The 25992-nt window shown below is 40.6% G+C and overlaps 1 protein-coding gene across 2 annotated transcripts in view; it reads right to left on the bottom strand.

The window, feature by feature from the left end:
- CARMIL1 (capping protein regulator and myosin 1 linker 1) overlaps nucleotides 1-25992 on the bottom strand; it is a 352298-nt gene that overhangs the window by 33817 nt on the left and 292489 nt on the right. The window contains exons 29-30 of one of the 2 annotated variants that reach the window (XM_077270002.1): nucleotides 23985-24134; nucleotides 7367-7384 (exon numbers count right to left, since the gene is read on the bottom strand). In XM_077270002.1, the coding sequence (XP_077126117.1) occupies nucleotides 7367-7384; nucleotides 23985-24134 (168 nt within the window). The remainder of the gene's footprint in view (nucleotides 1-7366; nucleotides 7385-23984; nucleotides 24135-25992) is intronic. The other variant, XM_077270003.1, reaches the window with a different exon arrangement.

Below are 25992 nucleotides of genomic sequence, written 5' to 3'. Positions count from 1 at the left end.
AAACAGATATTTCCATGTATCAGAGGACCCTTTATTTTCTTTATTTTTTCAAATGATGTATTAAAACTGTTTTGTTCTTGCAGAAACAGACATATATTGAGAAAGGTGATATCACGCTCAAACGTCGAGTTGTACATGCCTGTATTCCTTTGGATCTGTTATTTGAAAGTACTAATTTTTCTCCATCAATAAAATTAAAATTTTGAAGTGTCTAAGTAATACCAGACAGACTATGTTGAGATCAGGGCTCTGTGGGGGCCATTTATTCACTTCCAGGACTCATTCTTCTGTGCACTGAAGATAGTTCTTAAAGACATTGGTTGTACGTTTGAGCTTGTTGTCCTACGGCTGAATAAATTTGGAGCCATTCAGATGTTGATGCAAATGCAGTAATCCACCAAGGAAACGTAATGCAGCAGACAAGAAACACCATGCATACTCCCCTTCAAAACTGGGGAGGTATCCAACAGGGTCATCAGCTCAGGACTGGCACTGGCTACACCCATCTACTGTTCGGGGTAGTCTGGTCAGAAGTGGTCTTCATGCTACAATTGCCGCTAAAAAACGGAATGGATATATGGACAAGTGACTCAAACATGCACAGAAATATAGGAAATGCAAAAAAATGGCAGCAGGTGCTCTGGACCGATTTAAATTTTCAGATGTAACAGAAGGAAGTTTCTTCACCAAAGGGGTGGAGATCAGTACAATAATCGGTGTCTGTAAGTAACAAAGCATGGTGAAGGTTACTTGCAAGTTTGGTGCTGCATTTCAACAAATACTCTCAGCTCTGGGGTCAAGATATATAAAAAAAAAAAACTGTCCTCAATGCTGAGAAATAGAGGCGGATACATTGTACAATACCTAAAAGGAGGTATCTGATTGGTACCAAATTTTCTTTGCAGCAGGACAATGACACCAAACATACAGCCAATATCATTAATAACTATCTTCAGCATAGAGAAGAACAAGAAGTTCTGAAGGTCATGATATGGCCTCCACAGAGCCCCGATTTCAAGATCATCAAGTCTGGTCAGGTATCACGTAAAGAAATAGAAGAATTTGAGACAGAAGAATTTACAGAAGACCTATGGTTAGTTGATTCAGTGTTTGTAACACTAAGGCCGGTGTCACACTTGGAACTGCATTCATTGTGAGAAACTTGCTCGAGTCTCTGGCCTCAATACCCGGCACACGGGGACCAGAACGTTCAGCTGCATAGAAATACATGCAGCCGCACACTCCGATCCCGAGTGCCGGCGGCAGTGCTGGGTATTGAAGCGAGAGACTCGCATGAGTTTCTCACAATGCAGTTGCAAGTGTGACACCGGCCTTAGATTTTTTTTTTTTGCTCCTGAACCAATTTTCTAAAACAATTTTTTATGACCACGTTAAAGTTGAAAATTAACTCAACTTAGAAAATGGTTTTAAAAAAAATGCCACCAGAGCTGTCCATATGCTTAAAAGAGGTCTCATCAACTTTTTCATTTTGTAATCTCTCTTATCTATGTATTTAATGATGTGAAAGAGCATTAAAATACTTACCTATTGCAATCTTCCCTAGTTTCCACATTCTTGCCCACGTGACCTTTAAACAGACAAACTGGCTCACACAGGGGGTTTTGTGTGCGCACCAGAAGTCATTTTCTCAATTTAAGTTAACAGAGTCTTGATCTGACACTGAGACTAACATTGATGGAAGTAGCATCCTCAATTACAGAAGGGTCCCTGTGTGATCTGACAAAGAAGAGTGATCACGTAGGATCAGAATGTCACTGGAAATGGGAGATGGCAATCAGTAAGTATTTTAATGTTCTTACACATCAATACATAGGTAATTAAGAGGGATCACAAAATAAACATTTAAGGATACTTCTTTAAACAAACACTTTAAGATGATGGCATATAATATCAGAAGGAAATTATGATTTTAAAGTAAAAGTATATGTATTATGTACGCTGCCAGCAGCCAAAAGAGAAAACACTGCAAAGTTTACTGCTGTGACACTAGAGATCATTTTATCTATTATATTTAACAAAGATACAAAGTGAAGAAATGCTGCACATTTTCAATGGAACATAAAAGCAAATCCTTGAGCCAAAGTGCTTGCCGGCTATGAAATGAGCAGCTCATGTAGAGAAATGAACATGTAAGAATATTTAATAGCGAAAAAGTGCAAGAGTCAATTAATGCATCCATATACTAAGTAACAACACGATTGGAAAATATCCTTTCTAAGCTGATTGTTTAGATTTCATAACTTTCTCCATTTACAGTACTACATTTACCAATTCTCTGAGATGTAACATTTTTACCAGATTACCATTTTCACTTGGTTATGCAAATTGAGAATATTAAAAAAAATAAAAGGTGAATGTATTAGTCTGAATTAACCTAGAGCAGTTTTCCCCAACTCCAGTCCTCAAGAGCCACCAACAGGTCATGTTCTCAGGATTTCCTTCGATATCCCATGTGATGGAATTCTTGCCTGTCCAGGTGATGCGATTATCACCTGTGCAATACTAAGGAAATCCTGAAAACATGACCTGTTAGCGGGTCTTGAGGACCGGGGTTGGGGAACACTGACCTAGAGCAATATACATCCAGGTTTCCGGGCAGGGGAATTAAAGTATAAGTGAGGGATGAAAAACACTGTCCTATCACTAAATAGAAGAATGAAATGGAATCTGAAGGGTTTCTTTAGGCAGTTTCTTCATTTTTTTCTTTAGGATATATTGATATGTGAACAAAAAAAAGAGAAAAAAGCCAGCTCACCTAATGAAACACCGGTGCACGGAGGTCCATCCTGGTCAGACGTGAATACATGGTAAAAACTGAAAAAATTCACCTCCATCTCCTAGGATAAAATTTCCAAATTCCTTTATTGGAAAAATATTAAAATTCCATTAAGGATTCCGGGACAAAAAACATCAGACAGATGAAAGAGCGACGCGTTTCGATCAACTCAGTGATCTCTGTCAAAGCTTCCCAGGAAGCTGGAGGTGATTTTTTTCAGTTTTTACCATATATTGATATGTATCCAATTTGATGGAGAAGATTCATTGCATAAATCTTAAAAGGGGCTGTACCAAGTTTATAAGTTAACCCTAATCAATAGGAAAATGTCAAACGCAGAACTATGCTTCCTGGGGCAGTCCTACAGAGAATTTGTGGAGAGGAGGTGCAAATGCTCGACCTTTGCTCCACTCAGAAAGGGTTCCTATCTAAGCCCTAGCGATCATTAAGTATTGATACGAAAAGGGATGGGAGAATAACGTACACTGGGAAAACTCCTTTAAAAGGGTCACAAGACTTGAAACATGTAAGCAATAGCATGCCTAATTGTAACTTAGGGGCTAATTCCATATCATCCTTTCACAGCTGAGATGGGAATAAACCGCTCTTGCTTTAACCACTGTAGATGGAGCAATGAAAATATTCTGGAGCGTCTGTGCTATGTGGATTCCAAAACTCCTATAGAAATGGCACAGCACAGGCCAAAGGACTAAGGCTACTTTCACACATCAGGTCTTTGCCGCCAGGCACAATCCGGCGAGTTTTGAAAAAAAAACTGTTCCTTTTTTTTTTTTTTTTTTTACACAGAGTCCGTTTTCTCATAGAGTTGTTTTAGCGCCGGATGGCCACACGTTTCATCCGTTTTTTGCTGGATCCGTCTAAAACTAGTTTTCCGGAGGCTGGAGAAAACGTTCATAGGAACGTTTTTTCTGTCCGGCGAAAAAAACGCCAGGCGACGGTTCCAGCGATAAACGGATGAAACTGACATGAGAAATGATGAATCCGGTTTTCCATGCATTCTCCATACAATCAAGCAAAATCTCTCTCTCTTTAACAGGAAGTCCAAACTATCCCCAGGTTCATTAAAAAAAAACAAAAAAAAAACGGATCCAGCACAAAAAAAGGATCCGTTGCATGAGTTTTTCACAATTTGCAAAGGATCCGTTTTTTTACAAATTTGCCGGATCCTGTTTGACGGCAAAAACCTGATGTGTGAAAGTAGCCTACGCTACTTCTGTAACTCCTACATGTGTTACGGAAACCATGTAGCTCGGCTGTTCTCAGCTATTCCTGTAGCTCCATCTCCATCCTGGTGGAGCCAGGATGGTTTACGTCTTTTCATCCATAAAAGGCTGAGATGGAAATAACACTGTACTAGAAATTTCTATTTCGATTCTAGCATTACACTATCCGAAAGTTGTCAACCAAGCACAAAACATTTAAACAAACTAAACTCTGTAAAATATTATGAACTACTTTAGAAACATCCGGTCTATGTAATTTTACAGATGTTCACAATGTAGGAAATTATGCACAGTGGGGAATGTAAGTAATTGATACACAGCCGATTTTGCAAGTTTTCCCATCTACAAAGAATGGAGCGGTCTGTAATTTTTATTGTATGTACACTTCAACTGTGAGAGACAGAATCTAAAAATAAAACCCAGAAAATCACATTGTATGATTTTTAAATAATTAATTTGCATTTTACTGCAGAAAATAAGTATTTGATCACCTAGCAACCAGCAAGAATTTGGGCTTTCACAGACCTGTTAGCTTTTCTTTAGCAAACGCTCCTACTCTGCACTCATTACTTGTATTACTTACACCTGCTTGAACTCGTTACCTGTATAAAAGACACCTTGTCCACACACTCAATCACACTCCAAACTCTCCACCATGGCCAAGACCAAAGAGCTAAGGACACCAGGGCCAAAATTGTAGACCTGCACAAGGTTGGGATGGGCTACAGGACAATAAGCAAGCAGCTTGGTGAGAAGGCATCAAACATTGGCACAATTATTAGAAAATGGAAGAAACACAAGATAACTGTCAATCTTCTTTGCTCTGGGTTTCCAATCAAGATATCGCCTTGTAGAGTAAGGATGAGTCTGAAAAAGGCCAGGAATCAGCCCAGCGCTACATGGGAGACCCTGGTCAATGATTTAAAGTGTTGAGACCAGTATCAAACATTACTGTTTATAACACACTACTCTGTCAGGAATTAAAATCCTGTAGGGAATGCAAGGTCCCCCTGCTCACATCAGCACATGTCCAGACCCATTTGAAGTTAGCCAATGACCATTTGGATGATCCAGAGGAGGCATGGGAAAAGGTCATGTGGTCAGATGAGACAAAAGTAGAACTTTTTGGCATCATCACCAATCGCCGTGTTTGGAAGAAGAAGGATGATTACAACCCCAAGAACACAGTCCCAACAGTGAAGCATGATGGAGGAAACCTCATACTTTGAGTGTGCTTTTCTACAAAGTGCACAGGACAACTGTACCATATTGAAGGGCCCATGGTTGGGGTCATGCATCGAGAGATTTTGGCTAACAACCTCCTTCCCTTAGTAAGAGCATTGAAAACACGTCGTGGCTGGGTCTTCCACCATGACAATGACACAAAACATACAGACATGGCAAAGTAGTGGAGTGGATCTAAATGAAGCATTTTGAGGTCCTGGAGTGGCCTAGCCAGTCTCCAGACCTGAACCCAATAGAAAATCTTTGAAGGGAGCTGAAACTCAATGTTGGCCATCGACAGCCCGAAACCTGAAAGATCAGGACAAGATCTATATGGAGGAGTGTGCCAAAATTCCTGCTGCAGTGTGTGCAAACTTGGTCAAGAACTACAGGAAACATCTGACCGATGTAATTGCAAACAAAGGTTTCTGTACCAAAAATATTAAGTTCTGTTTTTGTACTGTAACAAATACTTATTTCATGCAATAAAATGCAAATTAATTATGTAAAATTCATATAATGTGATTTTTTTTTTTTTTAAAGTTGAACTGTACCTACCATAAGCACTAACAGTTATGGCTACTGTATAGGACTGTACATTGCGTTTTTCTCAATATCCTTGATGCAAAATAACAAATTATATTGTGGTACAGTGTTAGCCAGAAAAATCTCAATATCCTTAACACCTATTACCATTAGACATTAAATAGCTGTACAGATAGTTTGGAAGATTTAAGAAGCACTGTGGGAAAAAAAGAAGAGATGTAAATAGGCAATTTTTGGAGCTGGTACAAATTGATTCACAAGACCTGGTGCACTGGCCATATCAATAATCTGTGGCCACTGGACAGGGGCCCTGTGAACTGCCTCTTACCAGACGGCAACTCTGGCTCTTCTTTGGATTAGCCAGTCTGGCACGATATCATTGTTGTGGCGTGACGCACATGTGACAACGCAATAAGCCGGCTAATGAAAAGAAGATCTGAGGATGCCGGCAGAAAAGAGGCATCAAGCGGCTAGAAATGACTCATGGCAAATGGAGCAGAGTATATATAAAATTAAAGCAGAGATTCTAGTAATATTACATAATCAGAATTTCTTTAAAACGAAATGGTAACCTGAAAAATAGACTACTACCCTGAAGGTGGATTCACAGAGTGTTTTTGGAAAAAAAAAAAAAACACTGCAGTTTGTTTTTGTTAGGCTAGAGTCACATTGCGTTTATGGCTGAGCGCTAACGGACAGCGGTGCACGGGGAAATTAACGCCGTGCAACGCGTCCGTTAGCGCTCCCATTGCCGGCAATGTTAAAGCGCCTTGCTAGCGCGTGTCATTTTCGGCACGCGCTAGCGATGTGCCGGTCTTTTGTAGCGCACCTCGGACGCTGCTTGCAGCGTCCGCGGCGCGCCCAAGGTCCGTTCCCCGCTCTCGCAGATCGGGGATGTGCGCTAGCGGGGACGTTTAACGCGACCCCGAAAAAGACATTGCGTTACCGCACTCCGCTAGCGCTTAGCACTAAACGGATTGCCCTAACCCAATCTGAACCTAGCCAGCCAAACACAGAAGTGGATTCAAAAGGAAAGGGAAATACAAATGAGATGCTTCTACCTCATGCCGGATCCAATTCTGTCTTTGCCTTAAAAATAAATTAAAACTGTAGAGATGCCTTTCTTTTGAAAAAAAAAAAGTAAAAGAAAAAATAAAGCCACTGCATGTGAAATCACACTTAAATGTAAAACTGCAACTATTCGAACTACACTTTCTTCCTACCATATAAAAATATTTTGACCACTACAATCAATATCATGCAACACACGTATAAACTTACATCCATAAAGAAAGCACGGTAACAATGCAAAAAAAAGAAAGGCAAACATATTTGTGCTGTGCCTCCACCTCCAGGTTTCAAATAATCTCCAGTGTGCAGAATTTATATTTATGGCTGTTAAGCGAATTATTCACTAGCCACGTAGTATTATTAGCTCAGTAACCACAGGAAGATGTGTTTGCTATCACCTAGGAGCCAGACTCTCAGCAGAGAGATAAATGAAGCATGAAAGTGAAAGACACAGAGAAAGCCACAAAAAAAGGAAAGTACTTACACTTCTACAGCAGAGAGTCTCCAAGCAGCAAAAAGAAAGAGACGGGATGTGAATAAAGAAGAGAGAAAAGCTAATTTCTAAAAAACAGAGAGAAATGTAAAAAAAACTAAAAACTGCAAGACATTCAGTTAGAAGTAAAAAAAAGGGAGAGACAGTAATATACTTCACTCTCATCTGCTCACGCAGCAGCAGAAAAATCATATTCTCAGTGACAGGCGAAAGGACAATATGTGCCTTTACAACAGCTTCTGACATTAAATCATATGCTGTGACAGTCGCACAATAAGCTTAAAATATCTCAGGAGTTATTAACGGAGAACCGATCTCTATGCGCTACAAGCCCGTATTACACTCACTACAATAGTTTCAATTAGCGTTAACTTAACACAAAATATATATGTAAAAAAAAAAACCTTAAAATTTCACATTTTTAAAAGGTTTCAAAAAAAATAAATGGACTGTCCCGCCTTAAGCTATAAGTGTGAACTCACTCTAGTAGCAGACTTCTGAATGCTCACATCTCGCGCCGAAGAGGATTCTCCAGTGCCGGTTGGGTGACCACAAGTACTTGATTGGCATACATGCAGTCACGTGCCGACTAGACGTACGTGGTCTCGCTAAAGGTAAGTGTATTGAGCGAGGCAGGACACGTCTAGTCGGAATGTGGGCAGGAGAATGCAAAACTGCTCACTTCCGATGCCGGAGAATCCACACAGCAAGCATAGGATTCACGTAGAATGATTGCAGACTTGTAGCCCACGGCCGGACAACCCCTCTAAATGCTGAATATCACACTCTATATATTAAAATTTTAATACCTGTAATTGCCATGAAAAACAATTCTGGAGCAACTATTTTTAGAATTCAGTGTCGGCTTTTCCTTAGTTATTCCTGCTAGAAATTAATGAATACATTGACAACTAGGTGTTACAATTCCTCTTGTCGAAGGGGTGGGCCCTACTCAGTCATCAGGGATTAGAAAGTGTCCGAGTGATATTTGCTTCTTTCACTTGAAAAAGTCGCAGCTGCGGTGCTGAAACGCACAGTTAATAAAAACATTTGATTAACCATTGGAGAAGGAGTCTAGCAGTGCAGCCCACATATCATGAATTTTCTGCTTTGAGCAAGTGTGTAGGTAGAAAACCCCAACTAGTAACACCCAGTTGTCAATTTTTTCATAAATTTGAAGGCGGAACAACCGAGAAACATCACATCCCAGACTTGTAAGAAAAGATTCTCTAGAACTGGTAAGTCATTGAGAATACGATTATTTTCTAAAAATAAACATATAAAAAGTCCGGTCCTCTTGATAATACATTTACGTGAATATCATTTTATAGAAATGTAATATTTATATACCTGAAAAGAAATGTAGGTTGAAAGATTACCTTAAACATGATAAAAACTATTTATGTATTACATATATACTGCTGTAGTGAAGCTTAACGTGTTCTATAATGAATTTTTGTTGATGTAGTTTGGATACCTTTTTCCTAGAGGCAATGGTCCTGCGATCTAATGTAGAATGCCACAATACTGTGCCAACTGGATTCCAGATGAGAAAGACTGAAAATATATAGTATGGGCCTATAGCCTTCTATAGGTGTGAATGCACCTCTGCACTATTAGGCTATGTGCACATGATGCGGAATTAGTGCGGATCCGCAGCGTTTTTTTCCGCGCAGAAATGCTGCAGATCCGCAAAGTGATTTACAGTACAATGTAAGTCAATAGGGAAAAAAAAATGCTGTGCTACTGGTGCGGAAAATTCAACATGGAAACTGCTGCGGATCAAAAGAAGGAGCATGTCACTTCTTTTGTGCGGGTCTGCAGCGTTTCTGCACCCTTCCATTATAGAAATCCACAGGGGTAAAAAACACATGAAATCCGCAGAAAATCCGCAACAAAAACGCACAAAATCCGCATAAAAATGCATAAAATCTGCACCTGCGTTTTCTGCCAGGAGATGCAGACTTTGTTCAGAAAATTCTGCACCCCAATCAGCAACATGTGCACATAGCCTAAGGAGGTTGTAAGCAGCCAAAGCCTGGCCATATGCACAAGGCTGTTGGGCCGCATTTTACATAATAAGATAATTATGAATATCTGACATATGCATGTCCACAGTAAAAAAAAATTGTGAATAACAAAAAAAACAAAAACAAAAAAAAATAGGAAAAGAAAATGTAATAAAGCCAAACAAAGGAAAAAAAATAGGAATAAAACAAAAAAATAGGGAAGATAAAAAATTGAGGATTCCTACAAGGCTGTTTTAACATGAAAATCAACTAAGTAATACATGCCACAATAATGGTAATGATAAACAGCTAGAATCTCTGTTACAGGCAATCACTGAAAAGCGTAGCCTTAGGATGATCATTAAGAATTCACAAAAGTGTGAACACATATTCTTTAGATGTTAATAGTAATACTGTGGAAAAAGACCAAAGGCTACCATACCCCCAGGCCTTGCAAGGCTATACTTTTTCCAAAACAGAATCCACAGGACCTTCCTGAAGGATGTGTATTCCTATGGGTGGCATATTCACAAGTACTGTAAATGTGAATACTGTTCTATACTAACGGGGTCATGTAATAAAACCAAACACCCTATAGATCAGACCTGGGCAAAGTGCCGCCAGAGACAGACATGGGGCTGAAAACCTGAGGTCTGCGGGCCGCACCGTGCCCGCCCACTCGCTATCTCCCGCAGTCAGCATTGGTGGAGGAGGGGCCTCCGGCCACTTCCTCCACCTATCAGCGTGTGAAACAGCTGACGTGATGACGTCATGTGTACCGGCGGAGAGTCAGTGCATCGGAGACAGCAACAGAAGCAGAAGAAGGGAACCTGGGAACGGGACCGAGGCGAGTATGTGGTGTTTTCGTTTTGTTGTTTTTTTTCATGTGTATGAACATGGGGATTCTATGGGGGTGAACATGGGGATTCTATGGGGGTGAACATGGGGATTCTATGGGGGTGACAATGGAGATTCTATGGGGGTGAACATGGGGATGTCATGCTGCACACGGGGAGGCTGTGGAGGTGTCACGCTGCACACGGGGAGGCTGTGGGGGTGTCATGCTGCACACGGGGTGGCTATGGGGGTGACATGCTGCACATGGTGAGGCTATGGGAAGGCTGTATACTGTCATGCTTTATCTGTGGAGGCTGTGAGGCTCATGCTGTGTATAAAAAGGCTGTTTGGGGCTCATACAGTTTATGAGGAGGCTGTGTGGGGCCTCTTGCAGTATATGGGGAGGCTGTGTGGGGCTCATGCTGTACATGGGGAGGCTGTGTGGGGGTCATGCTGTACATGGGGAGGCTGTGTGGGGGTCATGCTGTACTTGGGGAGGCTGTGTGAGGCCCATGCTGTACATGGGGAGGCTGTGTGGGGCTCATGATGTACATGGGGAGGCTGTGTGGGGATCATGCTGTACATGGGGAGGTTGTATGGAGCTCATGCTGTACATGGGGAGGTTGTGTGGGGCTCATGCTGTACATGGGGAGGGTGTGGGGCTCAAGCCATAATAAGGGAGGCTGTTTGGGGCTCATGCCGTATGTAGGGAGGCTGTGTGGGGCTCATGCCATATATAGGGAGGCTGTGTGGGGCTCATGCCGTATATAGGGAGGCTATGTGGGGCTCATGCCGTATATAGGGAGGCTGTGTGGGGCTCATGACATATATAGGGAGGCTGTGTGGGGCTCATGCCGTATATAGGGAGGCTGTGTGGGGCTCATGCCGTATATAGGGAGGCTGTGTGGGGTTCATGCCGTATATGGGGAGGCTGTGTGGGGCTCATGCCGTATATAGGGAGGCTGCGTGGGGCTCATGCCGTATATAGGGAGGCTGTGTGGGGCTCATGCCGTATATAGGGAGGCTGTGTGGGGTTCATGCCGTATATAGGGTGGCTGTGTAGGGCTCATGCTGTATATAGGGAGGCTGTGTGGGGCTCATGCCGTATATAGGGAGGCTGTGTGGGGTTCATGCCGTATATGGGGAGGCTGTGTGGGGCTCATGCCGTATATAGGAAGGCTGTGTGGGGTTCATGCCGTATATGGGGAGGCTGTGTGAGGCTCATGCTATATATAAGGGCTGTGGGGGGTTCAAAGATATATAGGGGGGTGTCAGCATACTTAATTATGCTCAATATTAAGTGATACAATTAATATTAATAAATTAATATGGAGTAGAAATAATTTCAAGCTATTAGTTCGGCCCTCCACAACAGTTATGGTCTCTCATGTGGCCTCCCGTGAAAATTAATTGCCCACCCCTGCTATAGATCAACGATGATCCTATACAATCAGTAAATGTTTAGAGGTGTTTATTATCATGCAATGCTTTTCTATTCCCTAGCCATTATCTGTACTTCGGATTTCTTTGGAATGTTTTTATTAATACATGTATCAGATGCAAATACATTTGAACACTGTGGCGCCAGGACTGGGGCAGAGCAGAGCGTCTGCCAGCCCAGGCCCCAACATGCAGCAGTATGATGACGTCAACATGCCGTGACCTCATCACAATTCTGCCCGCGGCCACAGAAGTGGTGCCTAAGTGGCGGGAACTGTTAAGTGCTCCTCGGAGAAGCTGAATGATGAAATGTGGAAATGTGCTTTCATTTTAGATGATATGGCTGGGGTTACTGCAGAGGCACGTTATGGGGCAATGGAGGACATTAAGAGATAATTGGCAGGGGCAGTGTGTGTGGGGATATTATGAAGAGGGGCAATGTGAGGGGGGATATTATAGAGAGGGGCAGTGTGTGGGGGATGCTTTGAAGAAAGGCAGTGTGTGGATATTTTGTACACGAAGCACAGGGAATTATTTATTCAGAGGTGAAGCATGAGAGATATTTTTATTTATGGGGCAGTATAATAATACTTTTATTTTCAAGGGCATCATGTCAGGAAGTGCTACTGAAGACTGAGAAGAGAAGTCTGCAGAGACGAGATGTAGGCTTGAATTCTCAACATACTGTCTGGACAAAATGGAGAATAAAAGATGGAGAATCAGAGAGGTGGTCATCTAAAAGGTATCTGGACGTAAATGTTTAAATGTTTATTTCTGATATAAATATCTGTCTCATCAGTTCTGATGTTCCTGTTTGGTCCGCAGTCTGATGATGACTGATAACTCCCAGTATCTCATTACCATAATTAAGGAGTCACTGAGAATTATAGGTTCATGTGATATAGCTGTACATGGTGCTGAGCTGACATTGCAATTGATTGCTGCACTAAGCTTGGTGATGTATATATGTACTGATGGTGATTCTGGCGCTTCATTCATGTACTGACAGTGGTTCTAACACTTCATTTATGTACTGATGGTGGTTCTGGGGCTGTATTCATGTACTCATGGTGGTTCTGGGGTTGTATTCATATACTGCGTGTTTCTGGCACTGCATTCATGTACGGTCAGTGGTTTTGATGCTGCATTCATGCACTGACAGTGGTTCTGATGCTGCATTCATGTAATAACGGTTGTTCTGCATTGATCCTATGAAGGCGGGTGGACGCAGGCTGGGTTCAGAGAGGTGGATCAGAAGTCTTCTCCACTTCCAATCATTCGCAGTGCCTCTCTTTGAGGCCGGTGACGCATACACCTAGCTTCAGAGGATCAATACACAGTGAGGGAAAGAAGCCAAGCGCCTATGCGAGGTATATAAAGCACTGGCGATGGTGAAGGCACTTGCAAGTCATGCTATGAAGCCCACATGGAAGTGATAATGAGCTAAGTGGACTGACTAGTCTGGGGACACTAATGCCCCATGGAAGAGTCAAAAGCCTCATTTACATATCATAAACAGACTTTAGAAATACTTTTCTAAAGATCGGTTTGTGTGCGTAATGTAATAAAAGGACAGTTAGGCAAGGTATTTAGCTATGTACACACAACTGCTGGTTGTTCTAAAGTTCCCTTTAAAAATCCTTAAAACTTAAGAGATCTGAGATTAGTAGGAGGATTTGTCGAGTTTCAGCTCCAAAAACCGTAGTTTAAGTTAGTGTGTGTTCACACTGATTTTTTTTTGCATCAGAAACTCTCCAAATCCTCCTCAAATACTCAAAATTTGGTTATGGAGATGTATAAGGCTATGTGCACACGTTCAGGTTTTTTCACTTTTTTTGCGATAAAAACGCTATAAAAACTCATTAAAAACGCATTATGCATCCTATTATTTAGCATGCACTCTGCATGTTTTGTGCACATGGTGTGTTTTTTTCCGCAAAAAAAACGCATCACGGTAAAAAAAGCAGCATGTTCATTAATTTTGCGGATTTTCTGCGTTTTTCCCGCAATTCTATGCTTTTGGAAAAAAAACGCACAAAAAACGCATCAAAAACGCATGGAAAAAAACGAATGCGGTTTTCTGGCAGAGATGTCCGGTTTTTGTCAGGAAAATTTCTGCAAGAAATCCTGACGTGTGCACATACCCTTAATGTACTGATGGTGGCTCTAGTAATGCATTCATGCAAGTACCTCTTTCATTTTTTTTTGCTACCCTTGGGATTGGTGCAGTATGGAAATGTGGCCTTTTGATCAAAAAATCTTGAGCACCCATGACTGAAAGGGAACTGTTATCAGAAAATTACCTATTGCTTAAATGAGGTTTTCATGTTACATGTATGCTAAAAATGTTTTTTTTTTTTTTTTTTCAAATCACAATCTATTTAAAAAATAAAATTAGCAATCTTGCCTTTTTCATAGGGTCCACTAGGGCTCTTTTAGATTCATACTTCCTGTCTTTTCAAGAAGAAATTTCAGTGGACTCCTTATTAAAGGCAAGGTAGTAACCTCTACACACAGCTAAGAAAAAGGATCCAATCCATCAATTACAATAAGTGATGTCACACTTGACCCTGCTCCCCCTCCCTTCACAATGACCTTTGCAGATGCTCATTACACACTTTAATACAAAAGACTGTGTTGGGGGGGGGGGGGGTCTGACCATTGTGACTATGTACTGTACATGTGTTGTTTCCTGAAACAAAAGGAAGTTAAAAAGTTGCAAGATTTCCATTTTAATTATTTTAAATACAGATTGTGATATAAAAAAAATGGCAAAATTTTTAAAGACATATAGGACATATACTATTTTTATCATTTGCCCAACATCTCATACTGTATGTGACAGAACAGGTCAGCTCTAGAGAAGAGTTAAGAAAGGACACATCTGTAGTTCCCAAATAATCCAGGAACATTTATATACATAGATGTTTTACAAAGATCTCAGAAGCTCCCACCATGTAGATGCGCACAGTGAAGTTAGAGCCACATCCCTTCTATTCTTCACTCCTTTGTAGTCTATACTTTCCATTTTGCATGTTTTTCTCTGAGCAATAGATCCGTATATATATCCCAAAGACACAGTGATATAATTATTGTAGAATACGCGTATTTTTTATGTACTTTAGGTAATTGTGCTCCGTGTACACTGATGTAGACCAAGTAAGATTCTCACACCTATAAAATGCAGCCTTATTCATTCAGCACATAAAGCAGACCCTGTTCAAGGATTTGCAAAGCCCTAGACTCGGTCAGATAAATGTATTGTGAGAACCTTAACCAGGAAGATGTGTGCAAGAATGGATTTATAAGCAGTCTACAAAAATAGTTTTTGGAGTCACTCCTAGCAACTCACGCTGGTTTCACAGCCATAAAAACCCAAGAGAACTGCAGCTCCACTCAGACTACTTCACGTGTATTACCACTGGTCATATTTGCAGCAGTAGTTAAAATATCCTAAGCTATATATTTTATGTAAATTTATACTTTTATTAAATGGACAGAACATATTTTAATAAAATATTAAAAGGACAGGGATAAGCAGATTAAAGAAGAGGTCTGACTTTTCAACCAAGTAGTGGTATTTCTTCGCTTTTACAGTTCTGTGACTAGTGCAGTCCTATGTTCTTAAGTAAATGTTGACTTTACCCAAAAGATGAATACTATAGGACAGCGCCACCACTGGTCCATCATCTAAGGCTACAGTGTTATACACTAACTATATATAACGCAGACATATGGACAAAAATGCACTCTCCAACACACATTAATATACTGACCACTTCAGGGACATTGTGTAGCTAAGCAATCTGAAAATGACAATTTGTGGATTTAGCTATGGTGCCCATTTTCATGCAGTTATACCCATGTTTTATCCTACTGTGCGATGTTAAAATCAGAGTAATAGCGCTGCCTCTATGGCCATTTCTCGGTAATCAAGCTCAGTGCAGCCGTCATTAGCGGCAGCAGAGGCATTTTCCTGCCAGATTCCATATGCCTTAGAAACATCTGCTCTCTCTTCTGTTCTTATGTCTCGGAATCAGGGTAATTTCATGGTTTCTTCATGCTTAAGTTTATTTCCCCAACACTCCTTCCGCGGACCAAGAAAAATGTACCAATGGGTGATCAGCAAATATTGGTTTACTGTACTGTGTGTTGTCAGATTGGTGCTATCAGTATACATCAGTTCCGGCAAACACGGATATCAGAACTCTTTAATCAATCACCTAGTAGTGTTTGCCACCTTGGTGCTCTACTTTGTTGTGGTCTTTTCTTGCAAGCGGCTGTGAACTACTAGTACTATTTTGAGCTAGTTCTAGAATTCTAGCATTGTACAGTAAATCAAGAGAATGTCATCATTTGACGACTTATATTAGCGATTAAAGAGGATATGTCAATGGCTCAATAAAACCAAGGTAAATACCTTTCAAAAACCCTGATCTCCCCCCGATTCTGACGCTCTTTTCAGTCACGAGCTACATCACTTCATTGCAGAGATATTCACATTTGGCCTTTTTTGGAGTGCAGCATGTGACATCTCTGCTTTGCAGTCCAATTGGGCATTTCTTCACAGTCTTATCTGGGGTTGCACAATTTCACCGGTCCCTCCCTGATGCTGCCAATCACAGATCAGCAGCAGGTCTAGCAGTTGCAGACAATGCAGAGCTGTGATTCGCAGTGGCTGAGAGAGACTGGTGAACGTTCTTGTCCCCAGAGCATAGTCTGAACAAACGTTCAGTTTGACTGACACTGACAGCTTTTAAAAAAGGGCAGGATGATTTCCTTGATACAGATAACATTGTGGGTTATAGTTACATTTGAGACGAAATGTACAATTGGTGAAGAAAGGTTGAAGATGATGGACCTAGGTCTTTTTTCAACCTATATAACTATGTAACTTTGTAAATGCAAGCAAAGATTTCACATATTGCACTGAAGAAAAAGCAAATGTGAATATCACAGCAATGGAGTGACGCAACATAAAACCATAAGACCAGCAGAATTAGGGGAGCTTAGAAACTTTTTCCAAGGTACTTGACTCCAATTTCTTAAAAAGGTGACATATCTTAATAAATGAAACATTTGGTCAACTGGATGCGAAACCTTAATTTATCTAGAATCATAGGGAAAAATAAATCAAAACTGGCATTGGTCACGCCAGGTACCAATCACTTCAGAGTCTATACCATCAACAGTACTGGATATCAGACTTGTACCCTTCATGAATACTTCCATCATCTCACAGACGTTTATGAAGAATTTGCTTTTCAATCCGCATTAAACTTTGCCTCTTTGTCCCCAAGGATTAAGAATTTGATGCATTTGTTGTGAGCCATCTTCTCAATGGCATGTGCGCCAAAGGAATTGCTGATCTGGCAGCTTAATGAAGTGAATAAGCACATGAGCCTGCAGGCTATGCCACTGGCGCTATGATAGCTTCTCGTGAATCAGGAAAGCTAAAAGGACAGGACTCGCATAGTCCCTCATTGTAGGCTGTGCATGATAACATTATATTGTCTTGGAGGCTTATGTAAGACCAGTTTCAAATTAACTTGCTCAAAATTTTTTAGAAAGATCTGAAAGTACCACATGGCTTACTGTTACGTTTAGTTTTTCAAGTGTCTGTTGTGGAAAATAATACATTTGCAAATCACTATAATTAGGGGGTTTGTCTTTTTCCCTGTAAACAAATTGCATTAAAGTGGCTTCCAAACCCTTGATTTTCTCCAGTCTGTTGCATTTATATGAGAATATACTTATTTGGAGTACAGATGCTGGCAGTGAAAAGTTCTTCTCAGGGCCTGCATCTTACCAACTTGAGCGATATGTTTCTGCTCTAGGAGAGTACCTGTTCTGAGGCCCGTCAGGGCTTACATTCAAACACCCAGCAAAATGGGATTCGGACATGTGAGCAAATGGAGCCATAGACTATAATGTTTCAGATAGAGCATACGTACGCTCTGACGTCCATTATTTTTGGGCGTGTACACCTACTGGAGACCGACACCCAGATGTAGTCTACTAAGCCACTGACAAGTACATTTATTTAACTTTTAAGCATAAATGAAGACAAATTCCCCAATACAGAGATTTGTGATTTTTCATAACTCTTCATACTGGACAAAATTATAAGAAATAATAAAAGTTTAGTTACTCTTTAAGGCCCCATACACATTAGACTACAGTTGGCTGAACTGGATATCTTTGTTATTGGCAGTCAGTCTGATGTATATGGGGGCTTCATGACTTTACCCAAAAAAATTACATTGTGGAAGAGAATGATTCCACCATTGGAATATCAATAGCGCACTCTTTCGTTCAGCCAATAGAAGAACAACTGCCAGAGTGGATAAGTGTGAATTTTGCCAGACAAATGATTATTCAGAAGACATCTAATGTGCATGAGGGCATGTTCAATTGGAGTGTGATTGTATCATGGCCCTGAATCATACCACCTATTGTACTGCTACAGAGGAAAACCTTGGTTACCTTGTTGCAATAAAAGTATAAAGGTTGTGGCAAACAAAAAGTTCAAGCATTGTCTTTTCTGCAGTATTTTTACTATCTTCTAGTCGAGATGACACATACATAATAAAAATTCCAATCTTGTTGCAAAGATGTTCACCAATCATTAAAGCAAACCGGTCATCAGGATTTTGCTAAATAAACTGCAGGCACTGTCAGGTTGGCGCTGTTATACTGATTAAAATGATACCTGGGTTGAAGAAAAATTAAGTCATAGGACTTCTGAAGCCTAACTGAAGAGAATCTGCTTCCAGAGCTGCCACAATGGAGGGTGTGTTAGGCCCTGGAAGGTGTATATGCCTCAGTTTATTTTTAAAGCATCAAAGCCTAAAAAAACCCTCAGCTTTGGACAATATCTTTAAATTACTTTTGAGTTTTTAATCTGTATGTCGATTGTCTGTAAATTACTGCTAATCACAAAAAATATCGACTAATATTAGCAAGACACAGAGATCCGCACACCACATAATTTGTACTGGTGTGTAATTATTGGTTAGACTTAGAAGAAAGCTATAATTCCAGCAGAGTTTATCACTCAAAGGTGTGCCTGCCCCCCAGAACCAAGACCTCACAACCAGGGCTGTGGAGTCGGTAAGCCACAGTTGCGACTCCGACTCCTGGATTTTATCAGGTTCCGACTCCGGCTCCGGCTCCGACGCCTTCATAAATGGCCAATTCGTAACAATAAATTTGCTGTTGTAAAATATTAACATCGTGCTTATTCAGTTTCTCACCATCATATACCGTATTTTTCGGACTATAAGGCGCACCCCAAATTTGGGGTGAAAATTGCAGAAAAAAAGATTTTTTATAAGATGGGGGTCCATCAGACGTATGGCGTCAGAGGGGTCCCTTTCCCCGGTGAGGTGATGCAGCAGCCCGGTAAGCAGCAGAGCCGGGTGAATACTGTTGTTAGCGGTGGTGGCGGCCATCTTCCCGACGCCGCGGGTGCGCAGATGAAGCGCTCTGCTTCCCGGGGCTTCAGGAAAATGGCCGCAGGATGCCGCTCGTGCGCAGATGGAGATCGTGGCGGCCATTTTCCTGAAGCCACGAACTTCAGGAAAATGGCAGCCGCGATCCCCATCTGCGCATGCGCGGCATCCCGCGGCCATTTTCCTGAAGCCCCGGGAAGCAGAGCGCTCCATCTGCGCACGCGCGGCCTCCGGAAGATGGCCGCCACCACCGCTAACAACAGGATTCACCCGGCTCTGCTGCTAACCGGGCTGCTGCATCACCTCACCAGGGAAAGGGACCCCGCTCACTGCGCCTCCTCATCCCCGCACATCTGCCGCCGCACATCTGCCGCCGCACCTCTGTCACCGCACCTCTGCCGCCACACCTCTGCCACCGTACCTCTGCCGCCACGGTAAGCTTGCATTGCGACTATTAAACGCACCCCCATTTAACCCCCTTTTTTTGGGGGGAAAAAGTGCGTCTTGTAGTCCGAAAAATACGGTAAGTAATCAGACCACTTAGAGCAAAAACTATATTTATTAGAATACAATTAGAATATAGCAAATAACTTTTATAAACTTTTCTAAACTCTTGTAAGTAAATATGCAATAATCACTTTTATGCAGTTAATAAGAAGACATCTATAAATTTGTCCTCAGAAAAAGTATTGCCTCTGTCAGATCCTCCTTCATGGATGCCCTCCTATCTGATCTAATTATTTTGAGAGCAGAGAACAACTTCTCTACACTAACTTGGGTTGGTGGCAAAGCAGTAACCACTCGGGCAACATCTCTGACAATGTCAGGATACAGAGGAATCGCTTGTTGCACTGTTATTTTTGATGAACGGTCAAATTTCTCAATTTCTTTTAGTGCACATGAAAAATTCTGCTGAAATGTACTGGCTGTGTTCTTTGATGGGGATGACTCTTCTTCTATGTGGGAACGCTTTGTACGGTCCTTGTGATCCAAATATTTTTTTAAATCAAATTCTTCATCAGTTGATGAGGGTGAAGATGTGGCAGGACGACCAAATTCTTCTTGTTCCTCCTGACTGTTCTGCAACCCTTTCATCCTTACTGCTATTTCAAACAGGGCTTCTTTTCCTTTAGTTAGCTGTTGATCATCTAGAAGAATCCGATGCATTGGGTCTACATAAACAGCTGCCAAAAGAATGTTATTTTGTAATAGTAGCTCCTCTCTCCGTTTCATTGATGTAGCAATGCCACTTGCAATTAACCCTCCTCTTTGGAACAGGCGAAACATCAGGTTCTTCCACTCCTTTAAGAAAATACCTGGAGTTAAGTCCTCTGCTTGTAATTTTTTAGTCACTGTAAATGGGTGCTCTAGCAATTTTTCCAGCTCAGTCACCTGATTCCACTGACTTTCTAGCGTCAGTTGAGGGTTAGCAATGTCTACAAGAAAGGTTTTCAGTTCAACCAAGCGCTGAAACATTAAGTAAGTACTGCCCCATCGTGTGGCTTGATCAATAATTGCCCCTTTTCCAGCACGTCTCTTCAAAATTGAGTCAACTTTAGGGGTTCTGGCAACAGTAGCCAATTTTCTCACCTTGTCAATCAGTGCAGCAGCATGTCCTTCTTGCAGACTGTCTCTTATAGCCAGCTGTAGCGTATGCACAACACAGCGCATGTGATGAATGAAAGAACGTATTGACACAGTTTCAACAAGATCATCTAAACTATCATGTTGCTGTTCATCTGAAGCAACTTCAGTTTGCTCCTCAGTTACAATACTGTGTTCCTCTATTTCAAACATTTCTGTGTCTGTGGACCCAGAATGTTCTTCTAGCTGCTGGTCACCATCATTACTCTCATTCATTAGCTTAATAGTACTTATCATATTTGAAGCATTGTCAGTTACCACAGAAAGAACTTGCTCTTTTTTAAGTTCATAGTCTTGCAGAACCTTTTCCACCAAGACCTGGAGAAACTCACTGGTGTGATGAGCTTTGGTGTCTTTTACTGCCAATGTCTTGGTAACTATTTCATTTTTGTCACAAACAAATCAGACATTGATGGCAAAATAGTTCACTCTGTGACGTGTGCAGGCATCCATTTTAAGAAACAGAAAGCGTCCTTTGAGAGTTTTTTTTAAGTTCTTCCTTTTGTTTAAAAGCTTCTTCGATTACTAATTTTCTAATACTCTCTCTCCAGAGAAACACCAAGCTTGCGGGCCATTTCCCCATTCAGACACATAAAAGCTGGTCGTGAAAATAATGAAATAGACACACTATCCTTTTACAGCAAGCTCTATGATCTGTTTTTTAAATGTATCTACTGTCATTGTCACAGTAACTTTGTCACTGACAAAATATCTTGCAACTGATGGCTGCAAAGTTCTCTGCTCCTTTGTTTGGCTGGAAGAGCTGGGCACTGGTTCATTGGTTTGGATGCAGTCTTTCTCATCCACTGCTTTCAGTACTTCTGGATGAAAGTGCTGTAAATGTCTCTTTAGATTAGAAGCTCTGGTAGGAGCATTTTTATCTTTGCCTGAATATGCACTGATCTTGGCTTCACAGCATGTTTTCGTCTGGATCATTTGTCATACACTGACAGACATAATGTTTTCTATCTTGAGTGATGGTGAAATGTTCAAATACAGCTGATTTAATGTGACACTTCTTTGACATTCTCAGGTTTTTAATTCTGCATTCACAATCCAAATGACAATTGTTTTTCCTAAAAACAATTGTACAAAATTATTGCCAGGTCGTACAACTGATATATTGGTCAGTAATACTGTTATTCCTCATGTACTCACAGTTAACTGATGCAAAGTTTGTTGAAAGGATAATACTTCTTACAGTCTTCCTCTTCTGAGTAACAGCTGTGAGATGCTTTGAAGATGCACACCTAGTAAACATCTAGTCTAGAGAAGCTTTACTACTAAGAATTTGCAACACATTTTCACTTTCAGTTTCATACATTGTAAGTAGGGAGGTTGGGGCAGCATGAGGTTAACCAAGTATAAGATTAGATAAGGGCAGTGGAGAACAGTGACACACAAGAAGTAAGAAATGTCTCTATCTCCAGCAGAACTGCTTATCACTGTTGTTCATAGTTTGATACAACATATATATTTGAGTAACATTTATAAAATTCATATGAAAGTTCAATTATGAAATATTAATACATTTTTTTAAAGCTGGAGTCAGTACATTTCTACCAACTCCGACTCCAACCAAAACTAACTCCGTCTCCACGACTCCGACTCCACAGCCCTGCTCACAACGATCAGCACAATGAAGGGGCCGCCATGCTCACTACAGTGCTACAGACTTTTGATGGCCTACTGTACTGAAGGAATTGTGTTACCTTAATTTTGATTGAACTCATTAGATCTTCACTGACCAAACAATGAAGTTTACACTTATGGATGGGTCACAGGCAAACAAGTCTATTTCAGTACTCCACTAGGATAAGATGATTTTGACCATCCTTATGGTTTCATTGTATTCCAATTAAAATACACAATATAATTCTATAACAAGCTAACCAGGCTGAATCCCCCACATCTGCAGATTTTACTTACTTTTAGTATCCGAATGCTCAAGTAGTAACTATAAGTCTTTTTTTTTTTAAAGGAAACATCTAAACAAATAAATCTCAAGTAAAATACAGATGCCCATTCATGAGCACAGTAAGTGTATCCACTATTTTGACTTACAAGATATCACAATGGAGTGTAATACATCTCAAAATGATAAAAGATTGTAGTTTAGTTATTTGCTGGTGCCAGGTCCCTGTACAACATTTTCCATCAACATTTTTCATCTGCAATACGGTATCCACTTCACATTACAAGGCAAGTCTTACTGCGCTCGGAGAAAGAATAAAAACACAGTAACGGAAAGTGCACAGGATTTCTTAACAAGGGGAACCCTATTTTTTAATCTTATTTCTAAAAGTCTGATCTCTACTTTCCATGACACATGTGGATCCTGCTTGAAAGATCTTTGGCAAGGACAAAAGGGAACAAGATTATGTGGAGTTGTGCCACAATCTCAAGCAGCAAAACAGAAGGGTAATTGCAAGAAAATACAATTTATTAGAATGGTCTGAGAAGTTTATTAATAAATTATGCCCGCCCTACTTAAGTAATGCAGGTTACTGACACTAGCTCCAGTGTCAAGTTTCTCCCACTTGAACTTCAAAAGCTTTATGATATCATGAAAGTGGATGAGACCCTGCCCTACATTATAATGCAAATAATTCACAATGCAACTGGTCTGCATGTGCTAGGCCAAGTGCACACAATGCTTGATAGAAAATACTTTAGGCTTGTCTATGCTTGATAGAAAAAAACTTTACAATTTTTATAAGCGTATCCTTTCAGCCTCCATCTAGCAGCTATGCGTCCGCATATGGCTTTTGATCAGTTTATATAGGACACAAGCACCAATAAATAATCTATATATATATATCAACACTTTAATAAGAAAGTTTGAAAGAACAAACCGATCATCGCTACTCCCAGAACAAATAATTATTTGGCACACGCAAGTCACAGGAGCATTGGAACCATTTATAGTGGTGCTACACTTCCATGAAAACACAATGCAAACAGAACTTCAATCCAAGAAAATGGTATTCACCAATGGTGTAACTTTGTTTTACTGTAGATCCTTCCCACTAGTAGTCCAGTATGTCAGCTGTCCCCCCCCCCCTTACTTGCATTTTACACAATGTAATGGATGATTTATGAAAAAAAATACAACTCCATTGGTGAGCGCCACTTGCTTTTCATATTTTAATAAGCAATAGAAAATGTTGGCCTAAAAGCACAGCTATATATTTTTATAAAGTGGGAAAACACGCTGTCACTCACCATGCATGTGTCCAATTCCTCCAAACGCTCCATCTCAGAGAGTTCTTCAATAGTGGGAGCAGAACGCTTGACCGGCCTCTCCTCAACAGTCTCGATCTCCATAGATTCTTGATGAGGAAGTGGCTTCCCCCGTTTAGTGAGATGATCGGCCTGAAAACAAAGTTACACTATTGAGGTATTCATGCTGAACATATCATACTGTAACAACCAGTTCTAATTCTGTTCATTTTCCTACAGAATCAGACAATAAAAAAGCAAACTGAATAACACATTTTAAGAACTAGGGTCCATCAATCTTTAAAGGCCATTTGTCAGCAGGATTTCACAACCCGAACTATGTATATGAATATGTAGTTAGTTCAAAGACAAATCCAGCAATATCTTTAGATGGCCAGTCCATTCTTTCTTTGCTGCTAATTCAGCATTTGCATCGATAGTCAATAGATCTGCAGCCTCTGTCAGTTCATCTCTATTCCCCGCCCAATGTCAAATCCGCAGGAGGCAGAGCTGGGCGGTGAATAGAGATGGAGTGACAGAGGCTTCAGATTCACATTTTCATTGGAATAGCAATTCAAATGCTGTTTTTTTCAGTAACGGAGGAACAGACTGGCAATATAAAAGGTTTGCTGGACTTGTCTTTGAATGAGCTACATGCACATATAAATAATTTGGGAGGTAAAATTCTGCCGACATATTCCATTTAGAGCTCTATAGGGTTAGACACAGGAAGACAAGTTGACCCTCCCACAGCATGTGAAAAGAAACCGCTGCAGCCTTCATAAACGGTCTCTAAAAAGCCCATGAAAACTGCAGTGGTGTCAAGTATAGCCACGGCCAAACGTTTTGCAACTGCCACAATTTTTGGTTCTCACAAAGTTTGTTGCTTCAGTTATTATAGAGACAATCTGAATTAACTCTAAATTGTTATTAAGACTGGTCCATATAAAAAATTCAAATTTATTCATTGCCCTAAAATTTTAGCAATCACAAAAAAAGCATCTACACTGACATTCAGCTCAGTTACAAAATTAATCAATTATAAGAGCAGACTGGTCGCATTAAAAGGGGTCAGATTCTTGTAATCATGGATTTCTAACTTGAAACAAAGAGGATCAATTGCTATGAAGAAGGGTTCAGGGTGCCCAAGAATGTCTAACAATTGCAAGGACAGTCTCATAAAAGAGGATTCATCTACTGGATCAATTTAAACAACAGTGCAGAGCTTGCTCAGAATTGGCACCAGGCATGTGTCAGTGTAATGGCACTCACAGTGAGGCAAATGCTTTTGCAGGCTGACATGGTGTCAAACGGGCAACAAAGAATCCACTTTTTTCTCAAGAAAAACATCATAGACAAACTGACATTCTGCAGTCAGCACACGGATTGGACTGCAGAGGACTGGGTAAAGTTTTTTTTGTCTAAGTCCCCTTTAGACTGTTTCGAACATCTAGAAGAATGATTGGAGAAGAAAAGTTGAGCACTGCCATGAGTCCTGTATCATACCAACAGAAAAACAACAGGAGACCATTCATATTTGGGGTTTCTTTTGATCAAAGGGAGTCAGTCGGCTCACTCACAATTTTGTCTAAGAATATTTAGATACCATTCTTTATTCGTGGCAAAGATCACCTTTTCCCAATGAAACTCAGCATGCCAGGGCAAATTACATAAATTTTAAATAACAAGGGTCAACATTGAAAATATTGAGTCTTTACATAAACTTGACATATTTGTTAAAAAAAATTGAAAAAGTATAAAATATTTATAACTGTACTTCAGTAACCATAGAAACATCTGACTAAAATATCTAAAAACAAACACTAAAGCAGCAAATTTAGCGAAATACTATATTTGTGTCAGAGTCAAAAACCTTATCCCTAACTGGAAGTTGCATCCACAGCTTTGATTTTATTAAAAGGAACCTGACAGCAGAATTTACCTGTTAACTAAAGGACTACATTAGTCAGAGAGCGAGCAACAGAAAAAGCGAAAGAGAAAGAAAGAGAGA

The sequence above is a fragment of the Ranitomeya variabilis genome, chromosome 6, assembly GCF_051348905.1.
Source record: "Ranitomeya variabilis isolate aRanVar5 chromosome 6, aRanVar5.hap1, whole genome shotgun sequence".
In the NCBI taxonomy this organism is placed as follows: domain Eukaryota; kingdom Metazoa; phylum Chordata; class Amphibia; order Anura; family Dendrobatidae; genus Ranitomeya; species Ranitomeya variabilis.
This window is presented reverse-complemented; position numbering and strand designations above follow the sequence as displayed.